This window comes from Grammomys surdaster, unplaced genomic scaffold (assembly GCF_004785775.1).
Source record: "Grammomys surdaster isolate TR1022 unplaced genomic scaffold, NIH_TR_1.0 124640, whole genome shotgun sequence".
Classification (NCBI taxonomy): Eukaryota; Metazoa; Chordata; class Mammalia; order Rodentia; family Muridae; genus Grammomys; species Grammomys surdaster.
This window is the reverse complement of record NW_021619609.1, coordinates 111,686-137,030: the sequence shown is the minus strand read 5'-3', so window position 1 is coordinate 137,030 and position 25,345 is coordinate 111,686. Positions and strand designations below refer to the sequence as shown.

Genomic DNA, 25,345 nt, shown 5'->3' with positions numbered 1-25,345 from the left:
GCACTCAGAAGGCAGAAGTAAGTGGATTTCTGAGTTCAAGGCCAGCCTGGTCTACAAAGCAAGTTTCAGAACACCTAGGACTACACAACTGTTCTGAAATCATGTCTCAAAAATCATGAGAGATGAGGGAGGGGGAGAGGGAGAGGGAGAGAGGGAGAGGGAGGGAGAGGGAGAGGGGGAGGGGGAGGGAGAGGAGGAGAGAGGAGATGGAGAGAGGGAGAGGGAGAGAGAGAGAGATCCTGAGATTGGGAGTTGTGTTTTAAACTAGCTATTCCTGATCTACCATGCTTCACGTTCAGATTAATTCTTGTAAGTGCTATGTCCTGTGGAACTAATGGATTTAGAAATCCTAACCAGGGCTTTACACACAAGACCCGGGAACAGGGCTTGTCAAATGTCAAACGTCAGAAAACCTCACAGAAACTGTGAAGCACAACAGAGCTAGGTAGCTCCTTATAACAGTGCAGACCTGCTGATCACTAGCTACCCTGAATTTTCCCACCATCCTAAGACTTACTTTTTAAAACTGACACAATTAATCACATAAAGTACACTTTATATCTTCACTGGTATTGTTGAATGCCCAGTGTTCTGGACAATTTTGATAGAACTTTATAATTCACACTCAGTTTGAATGTCACTACCATTTAGTGAGTCACCTAACTGACCGTTCACTATCCACTACAGTTCACGAGCATGCACAAGCACACTTTATCTTTCCCTTTGGTTTTCTCCTCTCACTTTCCCTGTAATAGAGGAGTCTCCTTTCCACCCAGGAACATGCAGCATGTAAGAATCTCAACTAGAATTTGAGCAATGGTTCACTGTCTCCGGTTTTGAAATCTCTCGTGTTTTAATCCCCAGTGTGTTCAAACAGCTGAGAAACAGCTGTCCCACTGGCCCCCGATTCTGCATAAGTCCCAAGTACCAGATGACTAGCCTGAGAAACAGCTGTCAAAAACGAAATGTAAATGCAGCTGACTTCAGGGCTTCTCATTCCTTCCTTTCAGGCCCTGCCCTCTCCCAAGCCTATGTTCTTATTGTCCATTACAGCCAGCACCACAAACCAGTGGGAAACTCTCTACCGTCCACATCTAGCTTGCCAGCCCCAACACCTGTGCCTGCACAGTGTGTGTGTGTGTGTGTGTGTGTGTGTGTGTGTATCTGTCTGTGTATGTACATGCTCATATATGTGCACAGATGTGTGTGTATATATGTTTATATATGTCTATATGTGTGTGATGTAGAAGGCCAAGGCTGATGTCAGGTGTCTTCTTTCATTGCTTGCCACCTCTTAATTTTTAAGATAGAGTCTCTCACTGAACTTGGAGCCTTGCCCAGTAGGCTAGACTAGCTGGCCAAGCAAGCCGGAGGACACTCCTGTCCTACCTCTCTAGCACTGGGATTCCATGTGCTTCTCACACAGCTTTTTCATGAGTTCTTGGGATCAAATCCAGGTCCCCATGTTTTCACAACACACACTTTACTGACTAAAGCAACTTGCTGGCCCCAACTTTTAACCTTCTTTCTTAACCAAAGAAACCATCACTTTGCATCCTCTTCACCAGTTACCCTCTTCTCAACTGAAACAGGCTAGTAAATAAAACAAAGAGAGAATGAATTATCCCACCTGTGTTTATCAACCATCATATCACTGAAGCAAACACATGAAAGAAACCATTTAAAGGAGGAGGGGTTTAACTTTAACCCACGTCATAGAGGTCTCAGTCCATGGTAACCTGAATATGCTGCTATGGGCCAGTGGAAGGCAGAAAATAATGGGGGCAGTATCATGTACAAATCTGGCTACTCAGTTTATACTGTCAAAGAAGAGAGCCAGTCTGGGGGAGGGGCTTGGAAGGAGATATCACTATCCAAAGTTACATCCTCAGTTCCCTGCTTCCTCCAGCAAGCCTACTTCTGTTTTCTGCCACTCCCAATAACGGCATCAAATTACAATTTCATCAATGATTTATCCAGTGATTGGGTCACTGAGAAATTACTCGGTCCACCAGCTGAGAACTCACAACATATATACTCAATAAACAGATGTTTTTATTTTAGGCAGAAGTACCACATAGGCTCCTGACAATCTTCAGATTCTAATACCACTGTCTATAGATTTGATGTTTCTAAGAAGAGGTACCGCTGAAATGTTAAATTTTTATGTTGTAAGATACTTGTGTCTTAGCTTACGGGATCTGGCTGCCAGATACTAAACTTTGACTAAAGCTATGGTATGTTTTGGGGAATGATTAATCTTTTTTTACCCTCCATTTCAGAATTGCTCATGAATGGACCCAGGAATGGAAAGAATGTCCTGATTATGTCTCTGCTGGAGAAAACAGCTGTTACTTCAACTCATCATATACTTCCATTTGGATACCCTACTGCATCAAGCTAACTACAAATGGTGATTTGTTGGACCAAAAGTGTTTCAGTGTTGATGAAATAGGTAAGCTATGGGTTTGTTTCATTTGACAGAGCTTTAGACTGCATATTAAGGAAGCTCTAATTTCCAAGTATAATCAAGTATAAAGACTTTGTGGTTTTAGGTATATGGAGTCTGTCTCATAGGAATTTAAAAGAATGGAGTCTAAAAAGACAATTAACTTGATTCTAGCTTAAAGAAACTTGCCAGTGGAATTAAAGAGATACTCAGTGCATAAGAGCATTGACTACTCTCCAGAGGACCCAGGATTGCTTCCCACCACCTACATAGCAGCTAACAACCATCTTGAATCTAGGGGCATCTGATACCTTCTTCTGGCCTCCAAATACAAAACATACAGTACACAGACATGCATCCATACAAATAAAATAAATATCTTTTTAAGTTTAAAAAGTAGACACCTGGTAGTAGATGCTATGAACAAATGAATCAGGGCCTGAGAGATGGCTATGAAGTTAAGAGAACTTGCTGCTCTTCTAGAGGACCCGTCATCCACATGATGCCTCACAACCCCCTGTAACTCTAGTTGCAGGATCCTTCTAACCTCTGTGGTATCAGGTCTGCACACGGTGCACATACATACAAGCAGGCCAAACAATAGAATCATAGCCTAGATTTTCTTGATCACAAAACAAAACAACCATAGCCATAAAACAAAATTCATAATCAGGTCAAAGTCTTGTTTATATGACCTCAAACAAACATTGATGAGAATCAGCTCGAGAAAACAAGTCAGAGAGCCATTCGGATGATTTATTTCCCATCGTGTGGGCATACAGAGGAACTGAAACAAGTAAGCATAACTGGGATATCGGGTTTACAGTATAATTGTTTCAACAGCAAAGAGAAAGAAAGCAACAAGGGAATTTCAGTAGCTGACCCTGGTGCTTTGAAATCTATCCACAAGATCTCATTTGTCTTCTCACATGAACTGTCCTTTCTCACAGACAAGTGTTGTTTCTCGGGCAGCAGCAGCCTGGAAGATAGTGGAAAATGTGGCTGACTGCTGCAGACAGAAGCAAGCAAAACCTGGAAGTCTGCCTTCCAGAGAGAGGGTTGAGAAAACTCATGGGTTCTTATTTAATGTCCTCCTCCCAACTGCAGAGCTGAAGCTAAGCGAGGGAGTGGTGGGTTAATTGTAAGGACACTGGTTTAAGATCCATGCTTTTTCCCTGCCCCTATCAGTAGCAAGCCTTTATCTGACTCTCACTGAGCTCCTTCTTCATGTTGACTATACTGTATGATGCAGTCAAGTAGTAGAATTGGGCAGTTCAAAAATAATCGTAGGACAGTGTATCATAACACAGTATGGCAGGTCCTGGACTTGAGATGTTTGGATGCATAAAAAACAAAGTAGTGATCAAATGCATGAATGATCTGCTGTGCCTGAGGGATGAAGAGGAGCCAGCTGAACAGAACTGTAACAGTTCAGTTACCTCATAAAATGTGAATGAGATTTACCAAGAGTCACAGACCTTCTAGAAACTACTAGTTTCATAGTGGCAAAAGAAATAGAATAATAGTGCCACTAGAATAATAGTGGCAAAAGAAAAGAAATGTTTAAAGACTCAACAGCAATTGCATAGACCTAACAGGCCCTTGTGGGGGAGGGGCTTGATCTTACTGTCAAAAGTTATACTTGCATGTATTTAAGGAAATAACTAACCCACAGCACTTATGTCTCATATAATGGTCATAAGAGATAGGTTCTATTATAAACTTCATTATATAGATAATGTAACTGAGACCCAGAACTGTTAAATGATGACATCAAGGTAAAATAGGATAGTAAATTATGATTTTAAGCTGTCACCTCTATGTTGTTAGTGTCTTAAGGAAATTGACTTAGCCATTTGTGTTGATATATTGCAGTGGGACAAACTAGAGGCAGAGCCATTAGAAGACTTCAATAATCACATGAAAAAAAAAAGAGTCACAATAGTAACACAGAGGAGGGAAGAGGAACTGGGTGAAAAGTCAGTCTATAGTGACCCTGGTATATTCTGAGAAAAGATACCACAGCTGACTCATGCATTGTACATGTATTGTCCTTCACAGGGCTGTTCTTTGGATTTAGATGAGATAATAGATTAGTTTGATGTGTGCCATTCATTCAGTTCATTCAGCAAGTATCATGTTCTTCCCTTGGGCCAGGCAGTGCTCCATGAGCTGAAAAAGAAAATGTCTACCTGGTAGTAGTAAATCCCAGTGAGCGTGGAAAGGGCCAGTCTCACAGAGAAATGCAGAGCAAGAGCGCCAGGGTGTGGGGAAGCAGCAGGGTTAAGTAGGGTCATCTGGATTGGTTTCCCTGACGATAGGTACAGTTGAGGAAAGAACACTCCTGTTGGTTTCTGAGAGAGAAACATTTCAGCAGAAAGGCACAGGGTGAGCACTCTGAGAGGTAAGCATGCCTTCTGCATGAAGGAAGCAGCAGGTAGCAGAGGAGCTGACACAGACTGGGGAGGGAGAGGAGTGGGAAGAGACAAGATTTCAGAGAGCCATTTTCAGACTCTACTAATGGCTTCCCCTTGGAGTGAGATTGAACAGCTAGGGTGGTGTTTGTTTGTTGCTGTGATGCTCTAACTTAAGGTGAGAGGATGCTGTGTCTGTGGGTTGTGTGAAGATTAAGACTGGAAGGAAGGGGACAAAGACCTGAGGAAGGGACCAGGGAAGGGGCAAATGCAAGTGAAAAGGGATAATTCTGTTTTCAAAGAGAAGCCGACAGAACATGTGGTCCTGACAAAAAGAGGAGAGTTCACAGTTTTTGTCCTAAGTAATTGGAAGGGTAAAGTCACCATTGAGAGAGAGAAAAGATGAAAGAGGAGCAGCTAGGTGACCAGAAATCTTTTCTGCAGATATTAAGCTTCAAGTACTCTAAAATATCTAAGAGGAATTGTCAGCTAAGTCATGTAGGCTTATAATTTTCAAAACCTACTTTAATAAGTGTACTTAAATACTTTAATCCCTATTTTAGCCCACTACTCACTAGAAGTAGTGGAAAGCAAAGGCTAATAGGACAAAGGAGGATGTGGACCTGTTTAGAAATAGTTTTTTTGGAGCAAATCTAATTTGCATTGTCAGGATACCAGCAGTTCAGTTCACAGGAATCAGTAGTGGTAGCTCAATCCACTCACAGACACCATTCACAAATCAGCAATGGCAGTTCTATCCAGAAGAAACCTCCAGGCTCTACCAATCAGCCCAAGTTCCAACCCACAGAAGCAGTAAGAAGCCACCACAACACCACCAAAAGTATTTTGGTGTGTTTTTCTCTATGAAGTCATGACAAATGATGACCAGCAAAGAGAGGCAAGGATAACCAATACCACACAGTGTTGTCCACTGTCTGTTGGGTTATAGTTATACCTTTTCCAAATATCACATGTTCTCTCAAGCATCCACTCTAGCAAAATATCACATGCCCTTTTTCCAGGCTGCTTCCAGAAAAACACCATATGTTTGTTCTCAGCAAAATATTTTCTCATGTGTCTCCTTCGGTAAAAACATCTTCTCATAAGACACTTTCCAGAGAAATATCACATGACACAACTTAGTCTCCAAAAAACCCAGAAATTTCCGCTTCAAAGGCATGTAAATGTGTATAGGAGTGAAGAGCAGGCTGCTGTATGTTTCTAATAGAGGGTCTAAGCCTTCTGCCATAGACACTATGTATCACATCTGTTTAAAGTGAAAATGGAAATTTCTATGAATACACATGAGTGATGAATTTCAGAAAATTTTCCATCAAAAATATTTTTTAAAGCCTCAAGTATGATGGGATGGATACCTGTAATCCCAGCACTGTGGAGGCTGAGTCGGGAGGATCATCAATACATAATAAAATCCTTTCTCAAAAATCTTATATATACATGTGCATATGTATATAAATAGGCAGATATGGACTGGAGAGGTGGGCCAGCTATTGAGAGTATTTTCTACTGTATAACTCCACTTTAGAGGGGTTCCAATGTCCTCTGCTGGCCTCTGCAGGCATTCATCCATGTGGTATACATGTGTACATGCAGATAAACACTCATACCCATAAAATAACAAATAAACTTAAAAGTATGAGGAAAGAGATTTTCATGGAGTTAGAAAGGGGATCATAAAAGAACAGGAGAGTGTCTTGTGGGAGGAGGGCAAAGAGGAGACAATGGAACAGGAAAGCAGAAGTAGAGACCATGTTCGTGGATGGAGGGGACTAGCAGTGGAAGACTCTAGGAAGTGAAGGAATCCAATGAAGGCGAGAGATGAATAAAAACAATGTATATAATACATACATGTGAAAATATTATGATGAGTGTGCTACTTTTTATGCTAACTTTAAAAAGTTAATTGAAATGCAAATATACATTTGAAACTACTCGCTTAAAAAGTTAAGCTTGTGATTATTCCTCAATTCCTAACAAATCCAGGACAAGGTAATACTGTCATTGTATAGGACTGCATAGCTTGAATATTGTTTACATTTAATTTCTAAAATGTATTCATGTGTCTATGTAATTAATATTTTTAAATGAGGAAAATCTTTCTTATTTCTTAAAAAAAGAGGTTCATGTGACAGTGGCCATAATATACGATTCCATTATAGGTCTGTGTGCAAAAACTTCTCTCTTTGTTTTAATAAAAGAGCCTTAAAACTTGTATCTGTAGGCTTCTCTCTGGTTAATTCTAGAGATCCAAACTTTCTAAGTAGGTACTTGCATATGTTAAGAAATAAATTAAGTTTTAATTCTGTATCTTTAAGTAGTTTCAAAAGGCTTGGTAATAAGCCCTATCCAGCAATACTTTGCCTGAGACATGGCAAAATTTAGATATAAATCCTACCTTTGGAATCTATACTTGTCTTTATCACCTTTTATGAAACTCTAGTCTTCATGAACCTCATAATAATACAGAGATATATCTAAGAATATAATAGAGGATTACTAGCAGAAACTGAGCAAAATGCAATTTCAAATTGCTCACTTGACAGTTAAGCAAAGAGAGAAAATGCTGAATTATCACTAACTCAAGGTAGGAGCATAATGCCTTCCTTCTTATGACTAAGAAACAAAGTAGGATGGCCAGGAAGACAGCAAAACAAGAAAGCAAGTGCAGAGGGCTCAGGGGACTGAACTCTAGCAACACAGAGATGCATCAGGCAAGGTCCTTCCTCAGATCACACACAGTTTGGAAAGAAACATCCTCTGCTTCCTGTAATGGACCATGTTTAAAAAATGAAGTCTTTCTGATTCTCTGCTTCTTTGTTTTTTTTTTTTGTTTTTGTTTTTTGTTTGTTTGTTTTTGTTTTTGTTTGTATGTGTGTGTGTTTGTGTGCCAAAACCCTAAAATATGAATGCTATCATAGCTAAAACACATGTAGCACAACTCTTCCAGTGAAATTCTGTTTTGAGACTTAAAAGGGAATTGATGTTTCTAAATGAAACATCATTCTTATGTTAAAAATGTTATTCTGTTATAAAGTAGAGGTCTAGTGATGTGTATTGTTGGAAGAATTAGGGGTATGGTCAAAAAATGAATGAAGTGATTTATTCTCTGAAGGAAGCAGACTATCACTATCAAGAGTGTTTCTCTGGGGACTAATTGATTCTCCATTGAATTCACAGTGCAACCTGATCCACCTATTGGCCTCAACTGGACTTTACTAAACATCAGCTTGACCGGGATTCGTGGAGACATCCAAGTGAGTTGGCAGCCACCACCCAGTGCAGATGTTCTGAAGGGATGGATAATTCTGGAGTATGAAATTCAGTACAAAGAAGTAAATGAATCAAAATGGAAAGTGGTAAGAGTCACTCCCTCCTATACTTTGACTTTTTTCTTCTTCCTAATTCAATAATCACTTTCTTGTTTGTAATAACACTTTTCTTTTCACCTAGTACCACATGTTCAAGTTATGTGCCCTAGAACTCGTTATTAGAGGAAGACTGATATAATCTCAATACCTTAAAAGTGTCTAAGACAGCAAATGTTGATGTGAATCTTCCATATAGATATATGGAAGACTATTGGGAGAAGAAAACCATTTCCCTAGTCATCTTTGGTGTTCAGTTTAACCATGGAACAATGTCACAGACTCACTACTTTGCTGTCTTTAGAGATGTGGCTGAACTTAACTAGGATCATGATCAAGGTCAATAGTAGGCTATGGCCAAATGTCAACCCATGATTTTAACAGCTGCTACTTATGAGACCTATATTAGTATCTGTTCTTGGGTCTCCCCAAGAGAGAGGCATAAAGAAGGAGTTTACTCCATAAAAATTTCAAAGAGATGTTCTTTTACATACCTCTGAGAAAAATCAAGCTGAGTGGCCACTACATAAGGAAGAAGAAAGCAAGTTGGCCAGCGAACCTCTCACTTCCCTGCCAAGGGCTTGGGAACTCGGCACTGAGATAAATTCCACATGGCACACAACAAGAAGGGAAACAGGATTACCATGCCATTCCAAATATAACTAATTCTAAATCAGTCTAACCACAGCCATAGCCTTGGCCAATCTAAGCAGCTTCTGGATAGGCATGAGGTTGTACCCAGCACCCTGGCAGGGTTCACTCCCCAAACTTCAAGACATAAGGCCCTGTCTATTCAGTGTAGCACCAAAAAAAAGGCCAATTTTGTCATTAGCAGAGAATACAACTTAGGCTGCCTCGAACAGCAACTTCTTCTGTTCAAGATTCTGTTTTCTGAATCATTCTAATTTAGATATCTGGTTTATGACTTGGTACCAAAAGGGGGCTGGTTGGATGTTAATTCAAACAAGGCTTTCTAAACCCAAGTCATAATCAAACATTTATTCACCAACCAGCTACTTTGCACATGGTACCAAGGGCACCTGAGGTAGCAGTTTCGAAAATTAGAATCACGTACCTCTGAGGACTCTTGAGACCATCTCAAGGGGGCATATGAGGTCAACACTAATTTCACACTAATAACATGTTTGTGCCATAGTACAAAAACAGTGGTAAGAAAACTGCTGGCTCTTGGCATGAATCAAGGCAACAGTTCCATTGTTTACGAAGTTACATTGTGAAGCTCACATTAAAGGCTGGGGCTGTTTCCTAGGAGCCTCTGCTTAAATATCAACCTTGGAGTGCATTGCTGTCTAAGCTTCTATGTGGTACATGGAGAGTACACACTGTACTCATCTTCATTCCAAGGAAATGATGAATCAAAACACTTAAACGATTCAGCAACTGGACTAGCAGCTCTCTTATATGAAGCACAAATTTTATACGGAGGACAACACATGTGCGAGTAGATAATCATTCATATCTGAATTGTCAAATATTTCTCAAGAAAAAGTTGACTCTTCCAGTGAACATCTGACAATGTTTGCACCAAGGATAAATTTTAACCTCCAGACAGAATATAGAATTTTTAAAAATGTATATCTACAACCATGATTTACTAGCCTTCCAACATATGAAGACTTACCCCAAAAGGATCCATAGTGGTATTAGCAAAAATGATGACTTAATTTTATATAATAAAATCTGTGAAGACTTCTGATGCTTACATCTCAGTAAACTAGATAGTAATTATACTAATTATATAATCACATATTATATAATAATTATCATTATTAATTATTGTATTAATGACGTCTTGAAATATTTACATGTGGTAAGACAGTTCAACAGACCTATTTTTTTATTTTATTTTATTCTATTCTATTCTATTCTATTCTATTCTATTCTATTCTATTCTATTCTATTCTATTCTATTCTATTCTATTTTATTTTTTTAGGTTTTTCGAGACAGGGATTCTCTGTGTAGTCCTGGCTGTCCTGGAACTCACTTTGTAGACCTGGCTGGCCTCAAACTCAGAAATCTGCCTGCCTCTGCCTCCCAAGTGCTGGGATTAAAGGCGTGTGCCACCACTGACTGGCTTTTTTTCGTTTTTTTTTTTTTTTCAACAGAGCTATTAATGGATGTATTTTTTCACAGATGTTTTTGAATTGATAGTTTCAAATCTACTCTCTTGTACATTCCAACATATCCTGGTTTTTTACCCATTTGTTCATCAGTGGGCCCAAGTTGATCCATATTTTGGCTATAGTTATCATGATAATTCAAATGTGTCTTTAACATATTAATCTTATTTCCTTGGGATATAAATGATTAGTAAAAAAAAAAAAAGTCCCTAGATCATATGGTAACTTTAGTTTTCATTATTTGAGAACCTCTACACTCTTTTCAATAGTTACTGTATTATTTTCATTTCGATAAACAAGTTAGAAAGCCATCAATTGTCTTACCTTGCTGTGAATGTTTCAAGATTCTGGCCAGGAAAGATGGGTCCACTGAGAGTAGTATTACAGGAATAACTAAGTACTTTCTAGTTAGATTTAAAGCCTTCTACGCAAGGTGGAACCCATACTTGACATCATTAACTGGGCCAAAACAACATGGCTGGCTAGGTTATAAGCTCAAGAGGAGAACATAGTAATTAACTGCCTCCCCAAGCTATTCTCACTCTACCCGTAGATTCATACAGCTCCTGACCCTTGTTACAGAAGTGACCTTTTATTAAGAAGATAGTAGTTAATATAGAGAACCACATTCACTCAACATGCAGAGCACTCAGCACTAAATGGAACATCCCATATCCTACCCCTCCTCACAAGATTCAAAGATTATTGAGGAAGAAATATTAAGAGTGTCTAAAGGAGTAGATGGCTATAGAGAAACTATTTACTGGTTATGGCCACGCAATCACACACACAGCAGCTGGAATGACATGAGCAAAAGGTTTACACAAGATCATGCCAGCAAAAAATCCCAGCATGTATCTGGGAGAGCCTCAGGAAATTCCTCTGCTGCCTGAGAAGCTACTGGGAGAGCAACTGGATTTCTTCAGAGGTGTGAGATATGAGAGTTAGTCCATGCTCCAGCAGGTGGTCCCCAAACTAAGCAGTAAATACACTGAGTACTTTGAGAGAGAGAGAGAGAGAGAGAGAGAGAGAGAGAGAGAGAGAGAGAGGAAGAGAACTTGTGTGCCTTCTCTTAAGTTGGGGAAGAAAAGTACTCGATGATTAAGGAAAGAATGGGAGGTGAGTTTGATCAAAACATTATAGGGATTTAGGAATACTAAATAGACTTTTTCTTGGTTTATATTAGTTGGTCATTAAAGTCCAAAGTTCACAATTAAATAAAATATTTTTTGAAACATGTTATCTGTCAATCATTTACAATATTTGTCTAGTCTCAGTTTCACATGTTTCTGCTGTGACACACTTGCCACCACCTCACTTCCTTCTGCTTCCGTTGGGGTCAGTTTATACTTTTTCTTTTCTTTTCTTTTCTTTTCTTTTCTTTTTTTGTTGGATATTTTATTTACATTTGAGATATGATCCCCTTTCCCTATTCCTTCCCCCACCCAGAAACCCCCTATCCCATTCCCTCTCCTCCTGTTTCTATGAGGATGTGCCCCCACCAATCCACCCACTCCCAATTCCCTGCCCTCAAATTCCCCCAGACTGGGGCATCGAGCCTTCACTGGACCAAGGACCTCCTCTTCCACCTATGCTCCACAAGGCCATCCTCCACTACATATACAGCTGGAGCCATGGGTCCCTCCTTATGTGCTCCCAGGCCAGTGGTTTAGACCCTGGGAGCTCTGGTTGGTTGGTATTGTTGCTCTCCCCATGGGGCCACAAACCCCTTCAGCTCCTGCAGTCTTCTTTCTAACCCCTCCATTGGGAACCCCACGATCCATTCAAGGGTTAGCTGTGAGCATCCACCTCTGTATATGTCAGGCTCTGGCAGACCTCTAAGGAGACAGCGATATCGGGCTCCTGTCAGTTTTTCTAGTTCCTCGAGGTATAATATTTGGTCCTTGTTTGATGCAGTTGAAGGTTCCCTCAGAAAACTGAAAGATAGTATAGAAAGACACAGATGGGAGGGATCATAGGTTGACTTTCTGGGGCTCCCTATGGATCATTTATAATTGTTAGTGAAATCTTTAAATAATACCAATGACAGTGGCTGAGAAACCAAGCTGAGAAACCTCCAAGCATGAAACCCAAGCTTTCCAAACTACTTAATGAAAACAGAGAAAGTTTAAAATTCAGAGTCCTGCTCTAAAGAGAACATTTTAGACACACAAATCCTGCGTATGTTCAGAGGCTGCTGTAAAAAAGACACACATATACACAGACGAGAAGTGAGTACTTTGTGCATAGAAGCCAACTGAGGTGAAAACAGATTTGTTTCGGATGTTGGAGTGCATCTTCTAACTTAATAAAAAAAAATCATGGGGCGTATCTATAGGAAAATCAATGCTGTTGAAAAGGTGAGTATTCCACATGTTTTATTAACAGGAACAAGGTGTCCTACACAAAACGTATAAAACCACATTGAGCACCATGTGCATTGGGTGTTTGACTTAGAGCAGTGGTTTTCAGTGTTCCAAATGCTGCACAGTTCCTCATGTTATGCTGATCCCCAAGATGAAATTCCTTCATTGCCATTCCATAACTGTAATGTTGCTACTGTCTTGAATCATAATGTCAATATCTGCTATGCGACCCCTACTGACTTACCATAAAGGACTGTGATAACATAGGTCTGCCTCTCTAATAGCAACATCTTAGGAAGTCAATTCTCTACTCTTACTTCCTTTGTCCGAGAAGAGGGAATAGCCTAAGTTTCAAAACTGTGAAACACTGATGCTCGGTGCTCAGGATCTCTAGTGACTTTCTGTTACATGCATTTTCCTGGGGAGATGTGACAATTTAGTCCCTCTAGGCAGAGTACCAACGACAGGTCAACAAAACTGTTCCACCTACTTCTAGGTTCCAGAACCAGTGAGGTTATCCAGTGCCAGAAGGAGAACACATGAGACTTACTTACAGGAGTACGTTTGACTCAAACACAGCTAACCTCACAGCAGGCAGGATGACTCCCAAAGGGTACATCCCTTCTGCTGCCTACGGAGCTTACAGGAAGCTCAGCTGATCGGACAGTTTGCTCTCCTCAGCAACAGTAATTGTGTGTGTGACCTTATAGAGGGGCCTTGTAAATTAGTCAGGTTTCTGAAACCTCCAGCCTTCTGAGCTTTACTGACTTCCTGAGTCTGAAGACCCTTCTTCCAGAAAAGAGTATTTCCATTCTGAGGAAATAGCTACCTCACCTTTTTCTATGCAGATTCTTGAACAACAGACTATTCTGAGGCAGGTTTAAGACTTCTGGAGTAAATAAAAGTGTGTAGCTGCTTTCAATAAAATTCTTTGGCAATTCAAGACAACTATAGTATGTCTAGGACCGTTTAAAATTCTGTGATTATTAATAAATGACTAACTACCCAGATTTTTCAGGAATACATATGCTACAGATATATGATTTGCTTGTGATCATAATTTGTTTTGATGTGGAAATATGGGTTTCCTGTTCTAATATATTGCTCCATACAAACCTGCAACGTCCCAGATAAGTAACTTACTGATTCTTCTCTTACAACTCTGCCATGCCTAGGTCTCTTAGCACTTAATCTTAATCAACCATTTGAGAACATAATGCAAACACATGGCTGCATTTTTATTCTAAAATAAATTTGAAGATTATGATTTTAACAAAATTATTCTTTACATAATTTGTCTCAGTCTATCCTATTTAATAGCTAATTTCTTCTGGGCATGTTAAAATATTACTCACTTTCTAGAACCGCAGTTCAAAGGGAAAAGGGAAAACACTTGAAGAATGTGTGCAATGATTTACTGATGCCTGAAGCAATATGTTTTTATATTTTGTTTTGAAAGATGGGCCCTATATGGTCAACAACAGTTCCGCTGTACTCACTGAGACTGGATAAAGAGCATGAAGTACGGGTGAGATCCAGACAACGGAGCTTTGAAAAGTACAGCGAGTTCAGCGAAGTGCTCCATGTAATATTTCCTCTGACAAACACACTGGGAGCATGTGAAGAAGGTAAAGTTCATGCATGTGTGCGTGTGTGCATGCGTGTGTGCATATGTGTGTGTGTGTGTGTGTGTGTGTGTGTGTGTGTGTTGTCTGTCTAAATGACAGCTAGCAGGACTTTTGGCAATATATGCTATATGCTAACATATACCTCCACTTGTTAGTATATTGTCTAGGTCAATATACTCTAGTTTCACATACCAGGGGCAAGACATTGAAGTCATTCTCTATAGAAGATATATGCAATGAAAAAGAAACAAAAAGGAGGGGCTGGAGATATGGCTCAGTGGTTAAGAGCACTTCCTGTTCTTCTACAGGACCCAAGTTCAATTCCCAGCACCCACATCAAGAGATTGACAACCACCTGTAACACCAGCTCCAGAGGATCCGCCATTCCTAGCCTTGCGAGCACCTGCATTCATATGCCCATACATGCATACACATAATTAAAAATAATAAAATAAAATTTTAAAAATTAAAAAAAGAATTTGTTTCCAAATTATTTGATTTAGGAAAGGTTTCAGGGCAGCTGGAAACTCGGAGAGGGAATACAGTGTTTGTCCCTGGACAATAGAATTCCAGGGGAGTTGTTTATTTTTCTTTGTACATCTCTATATTCCCAATTTTTTCTACAATGTGGGTGTTTTCAATTTGTATCCAGAAGAAACAAATTTATCTCAAGTCTGAAGAAGGAAATGTGGTGCTCATGGGTTTGGTGTGGTGTTTACTTAGAGAATGGCTAGTAAATAGTATAGTAAGTCACGTGTTAGTCATATTCCAGGGACATGGGAAGCACTTGGAGCTCCTATACAGGAGAACTACCTGTATGATGCAGGGTTGCTACACGTCTGTATTAAACAGTAGTTAGATTCTGCCTCTGTGATAGGAATATTGGGAACTGACCTCAAGGGGACCGGGGGTGGGGGGGAGGTGCATTGAATCCTAAGGAAAGAGATGGAAGTGTCACAGACAAATTCTCCCATGGCTCCTAAAGTATGTCAGTATCTGAACAGCCTCAGCACAGTGTACACAAACACAAAGTATTAAACTATAAAAACATCTTCTACGTGCCTAGGCATATCACGGTGACTCTGGCCTCATAACTTTGATATATCCGCAATGTGGAAACTAACAGATATCATTACAATTTAAAATATGAGATAGACATTCTTTACTTAGGTTGAACAAGCAACAGTTTCTTTCTAGTGCTAAAGCCCTGGTGATAGTCCTTAGACATTTGGACATATGAGAAGTTTGTAGGTTTTGGGTTTTCTGCAATGTGTTTGAAACCTGTGCTTTTGATTTTGATTTGTTTCATTTTGATAATAATTTTATGTTTTAATTGTGGTATAATAACATCAACTCACCTTCTCTTTCCTCCCTTAAATTCTCCCATGCACCACCACCTTGAGGATGGCCATCACCTCACTTTCTCGCAAATTTTTGGCATCTTATTCTTTAACTGTTTTGACATATATATATATAATATATATAATATATTATACATATGTAATATATTTTATACATGTATATTAAATATGTTATATGTATATTTTTATACATATAAAAATATATGTATACATATGTGCTTACATGTATACACATATAGGTGTATGTATACATATATAAGTGTATATATATGTATATGTTTTTACATATATATACACTTAAAAACAGTTAAAGAAAAAGAGGCCAAGAATTTGAGGGAAAATGAGGAGGTGACAATCATCATATATATGTACATGTATATACACATATACATGTATATTTATACATGTGTATATATACATATATATGTATGTATGTACAACATGTATATGTATGTGTGTAAATATATATGTGTATATATGTAAAAGGATTTAAGCGGTGGACAAGCATGCTGTATGCTTAAGAAAGAAAAATTCAAAGCCATCTTACTGTGTTTCCATGGTTATGAAGTGAAAGGATGACTTTGACATATGAATTCAAATTAACAGGTATTTTTAAGCTGGAAAGGACACTGCAATGTAAACTTTGCTTGGGTTATTCATAATTCTGTTAGTGAAATATTCTTTCCTGTTTTAGATTTCCGGTTTCCATGGTTCTTAATTATTATCTTTGGAATATTTGGAGTAGCAGTGATGCTATTTGTAGTTATATTTTCAAAGCAGCAAAGGTAGGTGTGAAGCACTCTCTTTAATACGTTTTTACAAGTCCTCATTTCCATGTGTACTCCCGTGTGTTATTTGAAATGTTCTCTTGTATAGCATGAGTGGCTATCTTAATTAACTCAGAAAATTTTAATTTCTGGTTTTACCTTTACCACATCCATACTCAGTCTGTCCTCTTCATATTGGAAAATGGGTGGTTTAAACCAGGAAGTTTAGGCACACCCTCTCATATGGATGGACAAGGCAACCCAGTAGGGGGACAAGGGACCCCAAAGCAGGCAAAAGCATCAGAAACAACCTCTGCTTTCTCTGTTAGGAGTACCACAAAAACACCATGCTACACAACTATAACATACATACAGAGGGTCTGTGTTGGACCCATGCAGGCTCCCTGATTGTTGATTCAGTGTCAGTGTGCCTCTATGGGTCCAGGTTTGTTGATTCTGTAGGTTTTCTTGTGGTATCCTTGACACCTCTGGCGCCTAAATCCTTCCTCCCTGTCTTCAGTAGGATTTCATAAGCTCTGCCTAATGTGTGGCTGTGGGTCTCTGCATCTGTTTCTGTCCGTTGCTGGATGAAGCCTCTCTGATGACAATTGAGTCAGGCACCAGTCTATGAGTATAGCAGAATATCATTAGGCATCATTTCACTGACTTTTTTTTTTTTTTTACCAATCTTGTTTGGTTCTATCCTAGTCTCTCTGGGTCTGTGGAATATAGCATGATTATCCTTTACTTTATATTAATATCCATTCATAAATGAGTACATACCACATTTGTCTTTCTGAGTCTGGATTACCTCATTCAGGATGATGTTTTTTTTTTCTAGTTCTATCCATTTTCCTGAAAATTTCATGATGTTATTGTTTTTAACAACTGAACTATACTCCATTGTATGAATGTACCACATTTTCTTTATTCATACTTCAGTTGAAGGAGCCTTCACTGTTTAAAGATATTCTATTTTGTGTTCTCTTGGAGTCCAAGAGTTGAGTACAGCTATTCAAGCACTGCTGTTTGAACTTCTTTGTATCACTTAACCTCTCTGAAAATCTACATCTGTATGCACAAAATGACCTTTTAAATCACTTTGAACAACAAAATGCCATTTTCCCTCTTGGAAAATAAACTTAGATTGAGGAAAATGTTTTATGCAACATGCAAGAAAAAATATTGCTATCGTTTGCCTTTTGTTTGCATTTAACATAGTTTCAACACCATGTGTGATTGTGAGCTTTCTAAGACTACCACTTTCAAGGTTCCAGGACTCAATTGGTCTTTGCACTGTAAGCCCTGTGTCCTGGAAAGTCCATAAGTTCTGGACCACCAATAATTGGCTGCTCTACCTAAAATTGAAATCAAACTCTTCAGCTGGAGTCAAGAGGCATCAGTGACTCAAAATGGAATGTAGGAACAAATACATGGTATAGGCTTTTAGTTGTTGTAGTAATCCAGCATTCTCACACCTCAGAATTAGCCATCCTTAAAGAGAATTTTAGCAGAAGTGATTCAGGTAATGCCAGCATTCTTGAGTGTCAATACTGAAAGACTTCAACTGAATGAACTTCATTTTCAACAGGGTTTCATCATCAATATCATAATGTAAATGAGGGGGAAAAACTCACCGTGTAATTTCATTTTGAGCTTAGCTTTTTAGCCACATTCCTGTTTTGCAAAAACATATACTACAACTGAAATAACGGAGTTTTCAGTTGTTTGAGGAAAGTAAATTTATCTTTAGAATTTTAAGTAAGACATGAACTTGATTTATGCCAACCAGAGTCAAATTAATTGATTTGAGTTCATAAGTCTTTGGAGCTAGTGAAATTCCAAATTTTATATGGAACTGTGATAAATAAAATTGCTCTGTATATAAACCATTCATCCTTAACACTAGTTCATTTCCAGTCACAAATGCCAAGAGGTTGTCTACTAACACTTACTAACAATATATGAAACAAGATATCATCCACTCAATAAGTACAATTTCAAAAAATATATATATTAGCCTCTATTTTGTTTACCCAGACCAGATAATCTTCAACTTCTGATCCTCCTGCTTCCACCATCTCAGTTTTATGTGGTTCTAAAAGTTCTACCCATGGCCCTGTGCGTGCTAGGCAAACACCTTCCTAACTGAGATCAGCCATCAGCCTCTAAATAAAAAGATGTTTTGGTTTCTTATTATTAATTTATTTTGGTTTCACAGTGATATTTCCATGGATGTGCAACATCCTGCTTTGTTCTTATTCTCCCTGATTTCCCTCCTCCACCCTCTTCCTCCTTCTCCACCAGCATCCCGTTTCTGATTCTCTTTATCTCCCAAGCAGAACCCTCTTCTGTTTTCTCCGTATATACCACATTATCTTCCCTGTTCTCTGCCTTCCTCCAGAGCTCTTCCTCACCTCACCTTTCTACTTTCATTTCCTACATATATATGCCTATATAGAGAAATTTAAATCTCCATTCTGTACCTGAGTGAAAACGTGGGGACATTTGTTTTTCTGCATGTGCCTTGTTTCACTAAATGTAACAGTCTCCAGTTTCATCCATTTTCCCGCAATGTGGTTTTATTTCCTCTGTGGCAGAATAAATAAATATATGCACCATACTTACTGGAAATATATTTTTCTATGAATAATGAGGCTCCGACCAAACTGGAATGCTCACTCAAAATCAACAGGTTGTGAAATTTGTTCAAAATCTCATTGCATTCCCACTCTTCTGTGATTAAAAAAAGGAAGAAGATGAAGAATCAATTTCTCCCATTTTCCTACAGAAACCTGCATCACTCCCCAGACTTGCATGTTGTGATAAAAGCATTAAACATTAGAAAATAGCACCAACTGGCACAGAACTAACACACAATCCGAAAGTTAAAATATTCCAAAGAAAGCTGGTTTTTTTCCATCTTGCTCAAAACCCCAGGGATGTTGAGGGCTCCAGGATAAATGAGTCTTTCAAGTTTTGTGAAAGAACTTTACCCTGTTATAACCTAAATAATTGAAAGTAAAATCCTACAAGGTTTGTATTGAATCAAGTAAATTTGGACATAGTTTCAACACAGGTTACCTTTCCTCTGAGCTTGTTCCCACCATATGACCAACCCAGAGTTACTGATTCATAAAAGAGCTGCATCCTCACACAGCAGAAGTGGGAGACTGAGTGACTGCAGATCCACACTGTAATTTTGGTTCCTATTTTGGAGCGAGGATTTTGCTATAAAGGATGTGAATTCCTGACAGTCTTAGCCGTGGTAGCGGGTGTATCACTGACTCTTTTGCCTGCTCTTAAGACTCTTGTCCGCCTATAGGGTTGCCTTGTCCAGCTTTGATAGAAGCCTTTTGCCTTGTCTTATTTTATGTTGTTTTGGAGAACTATTCTTTTCTAAAGAGGAAAGTGAGGGGGAGTGGTTCCTGGGGAGGGCAGAGGTTTGAAGGAGTTAGGAAGAGTGGAGGGAGGAGAAACAGTGGAATGCATTGTATGAGAGAATAATCTATTTTCAATTTTTAAAAAATGAGCTTCAGTGCTGAAATGTGTACTTAAACTAAGCTGACCTTCCTGCTTTGTTCATGAGCTGAAGAGCTTCCCTGCTCTCCCATTATCTCCCTGCTTATCATCCGCTATCATCACTGATTGATTGATTTACACTTCTAGCTTGGGCCCTTGGAGTTGAGGGGTGTCTGTGGTTTAAGATTATCACAACTACAGAAAGCCACTAACATGTGTCAAAACAGATCACTTTTTCAAAAAGAAGACATACATCTCACAAAATAAAACATTAGCCATTGGGGAAATCTTTGTTTCCTATTGTTGAGGTTTCTTTGCATTTTTAAACTTTTGAAAGCTTGAAGGATGCATTTATAGATGCAGAAGCAACCAATAGAGCGACATAGCATAGGACAGACAGTGGTCTTGGAGCAGTCACTCTGGGCCTGAACACCAGCTCTACCAAGGGTCTTGTATGATTGGAGCACACAGATAATATCATTTCCCTTTCCTGGTAATTGTAAGGATTCGATGAAATGTTTAGTGCAGAAGTCTATCATCTTGTTCTATAAATAATCATGTGGTGAGGTTTTAAGCTTTAGGGACCATATGAGAATCACTGCTCAGCTCCTCCAATGAAGTATGGAAGCATTCAGAGCTAAATGTGTTGGGTTTAAGGCATAAACACTGGTTAGCTTATACAAAATAGATGGCTTATTCAAATTTATTCAAGAAATGCTTCTGGAGCAGGTTCCATGAGCTAAGAAATAAAATTCCAACCAGACACAGAATCTTTAGGATAAACATTGAAATTAATTACAGTCAAAAACAATTTCAGGGCCTAGAGTGGTAGTTCAGCAACTGAGAGTGGATAGTGCTCTTGTACAGGAGCCAAGTTCAAGTCCCAGCACCCACAGAGGGTGGTTCACGTTTGTCTGTAACTATAGCTCCAGGGGATCTGACACCCTCTTCTGCCCTTCCTAGGTACCTACTCATTCATGGAATCTAATCACAGAGGGACACATAAAATAAAAATGATAACTCTTGAGGCGGGATTACATGGAAGAGGTTTTAGAGAGGGTGACTGGAGAGAGGGCTGGAGGGAAGAAAGGAAGGGGGAAAGAGAATTTAATTTCAATTAAAATTATTAGTGATAGATTTTTTTCAAAGAAAAAGTAACTTCAATATTTGAAAAAGAAAATGTAAATACATCTTAATAGTATACATACAAACCTATTCTTATTAGAAATGATTTAGAGTAGTTGGCCCTATTTTAAGTGATACATGCAGTATTATGTTGGCTAGAAATCATCTTCAAAGTTTTTTGGTTACTATGGACTGTGTAGTGCTTAGCCCAATCCATTTTTTTTCAAAGTTAAAAATAACTTTGATTCCATTTTATTGATTGTCTTGTTTTCTATTTGATGTTACATGCTTCAAAAGTATCTTATTCGTATCTTATTTATAAGTTACATGAAAGTTGGCTTTAGACAGAATTAGATTTCTCATTGCCAAATACTAAAACTGACTACTCATCAATAGTGCTAAGAAGAAGAATTAGAGATAAACCACAGTTGAGCTAAATGATCTTAAATGATAGCCTTTGGGTGATGTTTTTCTCCTGCAACTTTTATCACCTACCTACTGCTTAGAACTCTCCCTCTCTGTCAAATATTTTGCTTATACAAGATATAAGAATTCCTAGAATAAGTGATAATACTGGCAACATTTCATTTCTACCTTTCTGAGATAATTTTAAGATGTAAAATAAAGGTGTAAAAATAACACTTTATTTGTTTCCAAGGATTAAGATGCTGATTTTACCCCCAGTCCCAGTTCCAAAGATTAAAGGGATTGATCCAGATCTTCTCAAGGTAACTAAGTCTAAACTATTGATCATTCAATCAAGTACTACCTGAAGAATACTATCCTCTGTTGAGATGGTTATTGGTGGTTGGTTGGTTGGGTTTTTTGTTGTTTTGTTTTGTTGTTGGCTTTTTGAGTTTTTGGTTTTTGTTTGTTTTTTTGTTTTTGTTTTTTGTTTTGTTTGTTTTTTGTTTTGTTTTGAAATCTCAAGGCATCCTATTTAAAGTTACAGAATGGTTTTGAGTTGCTTTTCATAGATCTACACTTTCTCTCTCTGCCTCCTAGGAAGGAAAATTGGAGGAGGTGAACACCATCTTAGGCATTCATGATCACTACAAACCCGACTTCTACAATGATGACTCCTGGGTTGAGTTCATTGAGCTAGATATTGATGACGCAGATGAGAAGACTGAAGGCTCAGACACAGACAGACTTCTAAGCGATGACCATGAGAAATCAGCCGGTATCCTTGGAGCAAAGGATGATGATTCTGGCCGTACCAGCTGTTATGACCCTGACATTTTGGATTCTGATTTCCACACCAGTGACATGCGTGATAGTACCTCGGAGTTTGCTCAGCCACAGAAGTTAAATGCGGAAGCTGATCTCTTGTGCCTTGACCAGAAGAATCTGAAGAATTCGCCTTATGATGCTTCCCTTGGCTCCCTGCACCCCTCCATTACCCTGACAGGGGAAGATAAGTCACGGCCACTTCTGGGCAGTGAAACTGAGTCAACCCACCAACTCACCTCTACACCGATGAGCAATCCCGTGCCACTGGCAAACATTGACTTTTATGCCCAAGTAAGCGACATTACACCAGCAGGTGGTGTAGTCCTTTCCCCAGGCCAAAAGATTAAGGCAGGGATAGCCCAGGGCAACTCCCAGCCGGAGGTGGCCACACCCTGCCAAGAGAATGACAGCATGAACAGTGCCTACTTCTGTGAGTCAGATGCCAAGAAGTGCATCGCTGTGGCCCCTTGCATGGAGGCCACGTCATGTGTAAAACCAAGCTTTAACCAAGAGGACATTTACATCACCACAGAAAGCCTTACCACTACTCCCCTGATGTCCGAGACAGCAGATGCGGCTCCCGATGCTGAGATGCCTGTCCCAGACTACACCACAGTTCACACCGTGCAGTCTCCAAGGGGCCTTATACTCAATGCGACTGCTTTGCCTTTGCCTGACAAAAAGAAGTTTCTCTCCTCGTGTGGCTATGTGAGCACAGACCAACTGAACAAAATCATGCAGTAGCCTCTCCTATCTTTAATGGCATGGAAATGGCTGGGCATGAACGCTTAAACCAAAACTATGTTTTAAATCTGTGTTGGGAGAGCGTGAGAGTGAGTGTGGATTCTAAACTTTTTCTGGAAATGTCGACACATTATCAAAATGCGGAGAATCAAGAATACATAATCAGATAGATACTCCCATTGTGAATTATAAATATTTTAAAGAATTGTCTTTAAGACTGTTTAGTGGCAGTGATTGTCTGTACTGTGGGTCTTAATTTTGTGATACTAAGCATTAAATAGCTACATTTTTCATGTATGTATCATGCTTTTTGAAAAAGCAAAACAATCAGGTGGCTTTTGCAGTTCAGGAAATTGAATGCAGATTACAGCACAGGCTGATCTCTTTCTTTTTTTAAACTGGGAACTAAACTCTAGGTGAGAAGGTAAAACTAGTTTGGATATGCAAAACATTTATTTTGACATGAAATTGATAGAGATATTTTTAATAATTTACACTTTAAGCATGAGTATTTTATAATATGCTACATATAAATTGTAGTTCACAACAATCCATCCAAGGATGTAGCAACTACAATGTAAAGAAGATTTAATGCTTTGGTCAATGAACCCAAAGAAAACCAAACAAGTTAGATTTTTACAAAGCCCTTTTTATAACTCCCAAAACTTCTTAAATCTAAAAATTGTCTAATAACCTGCACTATGGGAACAAACTCATTTTAAATTTGTAAATGAATATTTTTTTAATTTTGAAAACTATTTTTTTTAAATACGGATCAACATATCATACACCAAACAGTAACAGAAGTGATAATGGAAAAAACCACTTTCTTCGCCAAATTTCTGTTCAAGCCACAAGGCTACATGTAAGAGAAGTAGAAGTGTTGCGGTGTGATTGGCTAACATGCAGAACAGCTGCCAGAGCACATGGATTGAGAGCCCAGTGATCAGGAGGAGGAGGCTCTCACGTCTGTCCAGTGCTGTCTTTTCAAACACAGCTTGGTTTTTATAGTAACCTAAGAATTAATGTATATGAGAAAACATTTCACATGTGTGAAATCCAATAGCAGATGGGGTAAAGTTCAGCAGGTAATAGCATAGGACATTAAAGACCTAGCTCTTTCTTTCACAGCTAGACACATAGTTTTAATTCAGGGAGAAAAAAAGGGACAGAATAAATGACTACTCAGTCACAAAGCACAACTCAGAAGTAATTAAACAAGTAACAGAAACCTTGTCATCTAACCTTTGATAAGATGTATTTTAAATAGTAAGCGATATTTCATTGTTTCTTACTTACCCTCCCAGGAAGACTGATCTCAAATAAGGTAGAAAAACATACAATATAAAAATCACTTCTGTAATAACATAAACATAGTTCTTTGAGTTAGCCCCCTAAAAGATTTATGGGAGAAATAGGACTCTCAGCTGACTGAAGACTACATCTCATTTTAAATATTTTTTAGATGCCTGAAACTTTAAAATTACCTTTAACTTTTAATGGTATTTACCATTTTGCCAAGACCTTTGTGGGGAGACAAGCTTAATGTTTAGTGATTTTTAAATCTCTTTCATGTAGGAGAGTCAGTGAAAATCTAGCCTTAGATGTTTAAGGTTCACTGTGCTACTTTGTAATAGATTTTAATAGGTTTTTCTGCTACCTTGCTGCTATGGTTTCTCCAGTGGCTACATGATATAGTTCATATGAAGTATCATCAACTTAAAGAATCTATTCAGCTTAAAGATGTGTGTTTTGATGAACTATCTTACCATTTCACCATAGGCTGACCATGTTTCTATAGCCAAAAATAGCTAAATACCTCAATCAGTCCCAGAATGTCATTTTTTGGTACTTTGCTGGCCACACAAGCCATTATTCACCGTATGACTAGTTGTGTCCTGCAGTGTATATTTAACTTTCTTTTATGTCTGTGGATTTTTTCCTTCAAAGTTCAATAAATTTATTTTCTTGGATTTCTGATCGTGTGTTTCTATTAGCCCCACCATGAAGCACGAAACCTAGACTGTGTACTGAGACTAGTGTATTGGAAAGGACTTAGCAGGAATTCATATAAATACATCAGTGTGTAGTGGATCGCAAAGCAGCAGAGGGGTAGGGTGTGGTTAATACGTCCATTTTTTTTTATGGACCATGCCTTCTCCTGAGGGTGTCACTTATGTAGACAGACTTACAGAGCCATGCTTTGAG

General features: G+C 38.7%; 1 protein-coding gene across 1 annotated transcript in view; it reads left to right on the top strand.

Annotated features, from left to right (window-relative positions):
* Positions 1-25,113, top strand: part of Ghr (growth hormone receptor) — a 220,593-nt gene extending 195,480 nt beyond the window's left edge. The window contains exons 5-10 of the mRNA XM_028784683.1: positions 2,283-2,455; positions 8,062-8,240; positions 14,217-14,385; positions 16,441-16,531; positions 21,819-21,888; positions 22,166-25,113. Coding sequence (XP_028640516.1) covers positions 2,283-2,455; positions 8,062-8,240; positions 14,217-14,385; positions 16,441-16,531; positions 21,819-21,888; positions 22,166-23,137 — 1,654 coding nt within the window. The 3' untranslated portion in view covers positions 23,138-25,113. The remainder of the gene's footprint in view (positions 1-2,282; positions 2,456-8,061; positions 8,241-14,216; positions 14,386-16,440; positions 16,532-21,818; positions 21,889-22,165) is intronic.
* The last annotated feature ends 232 nt before the right edge of the window (positions 25,114-25,345 follow it).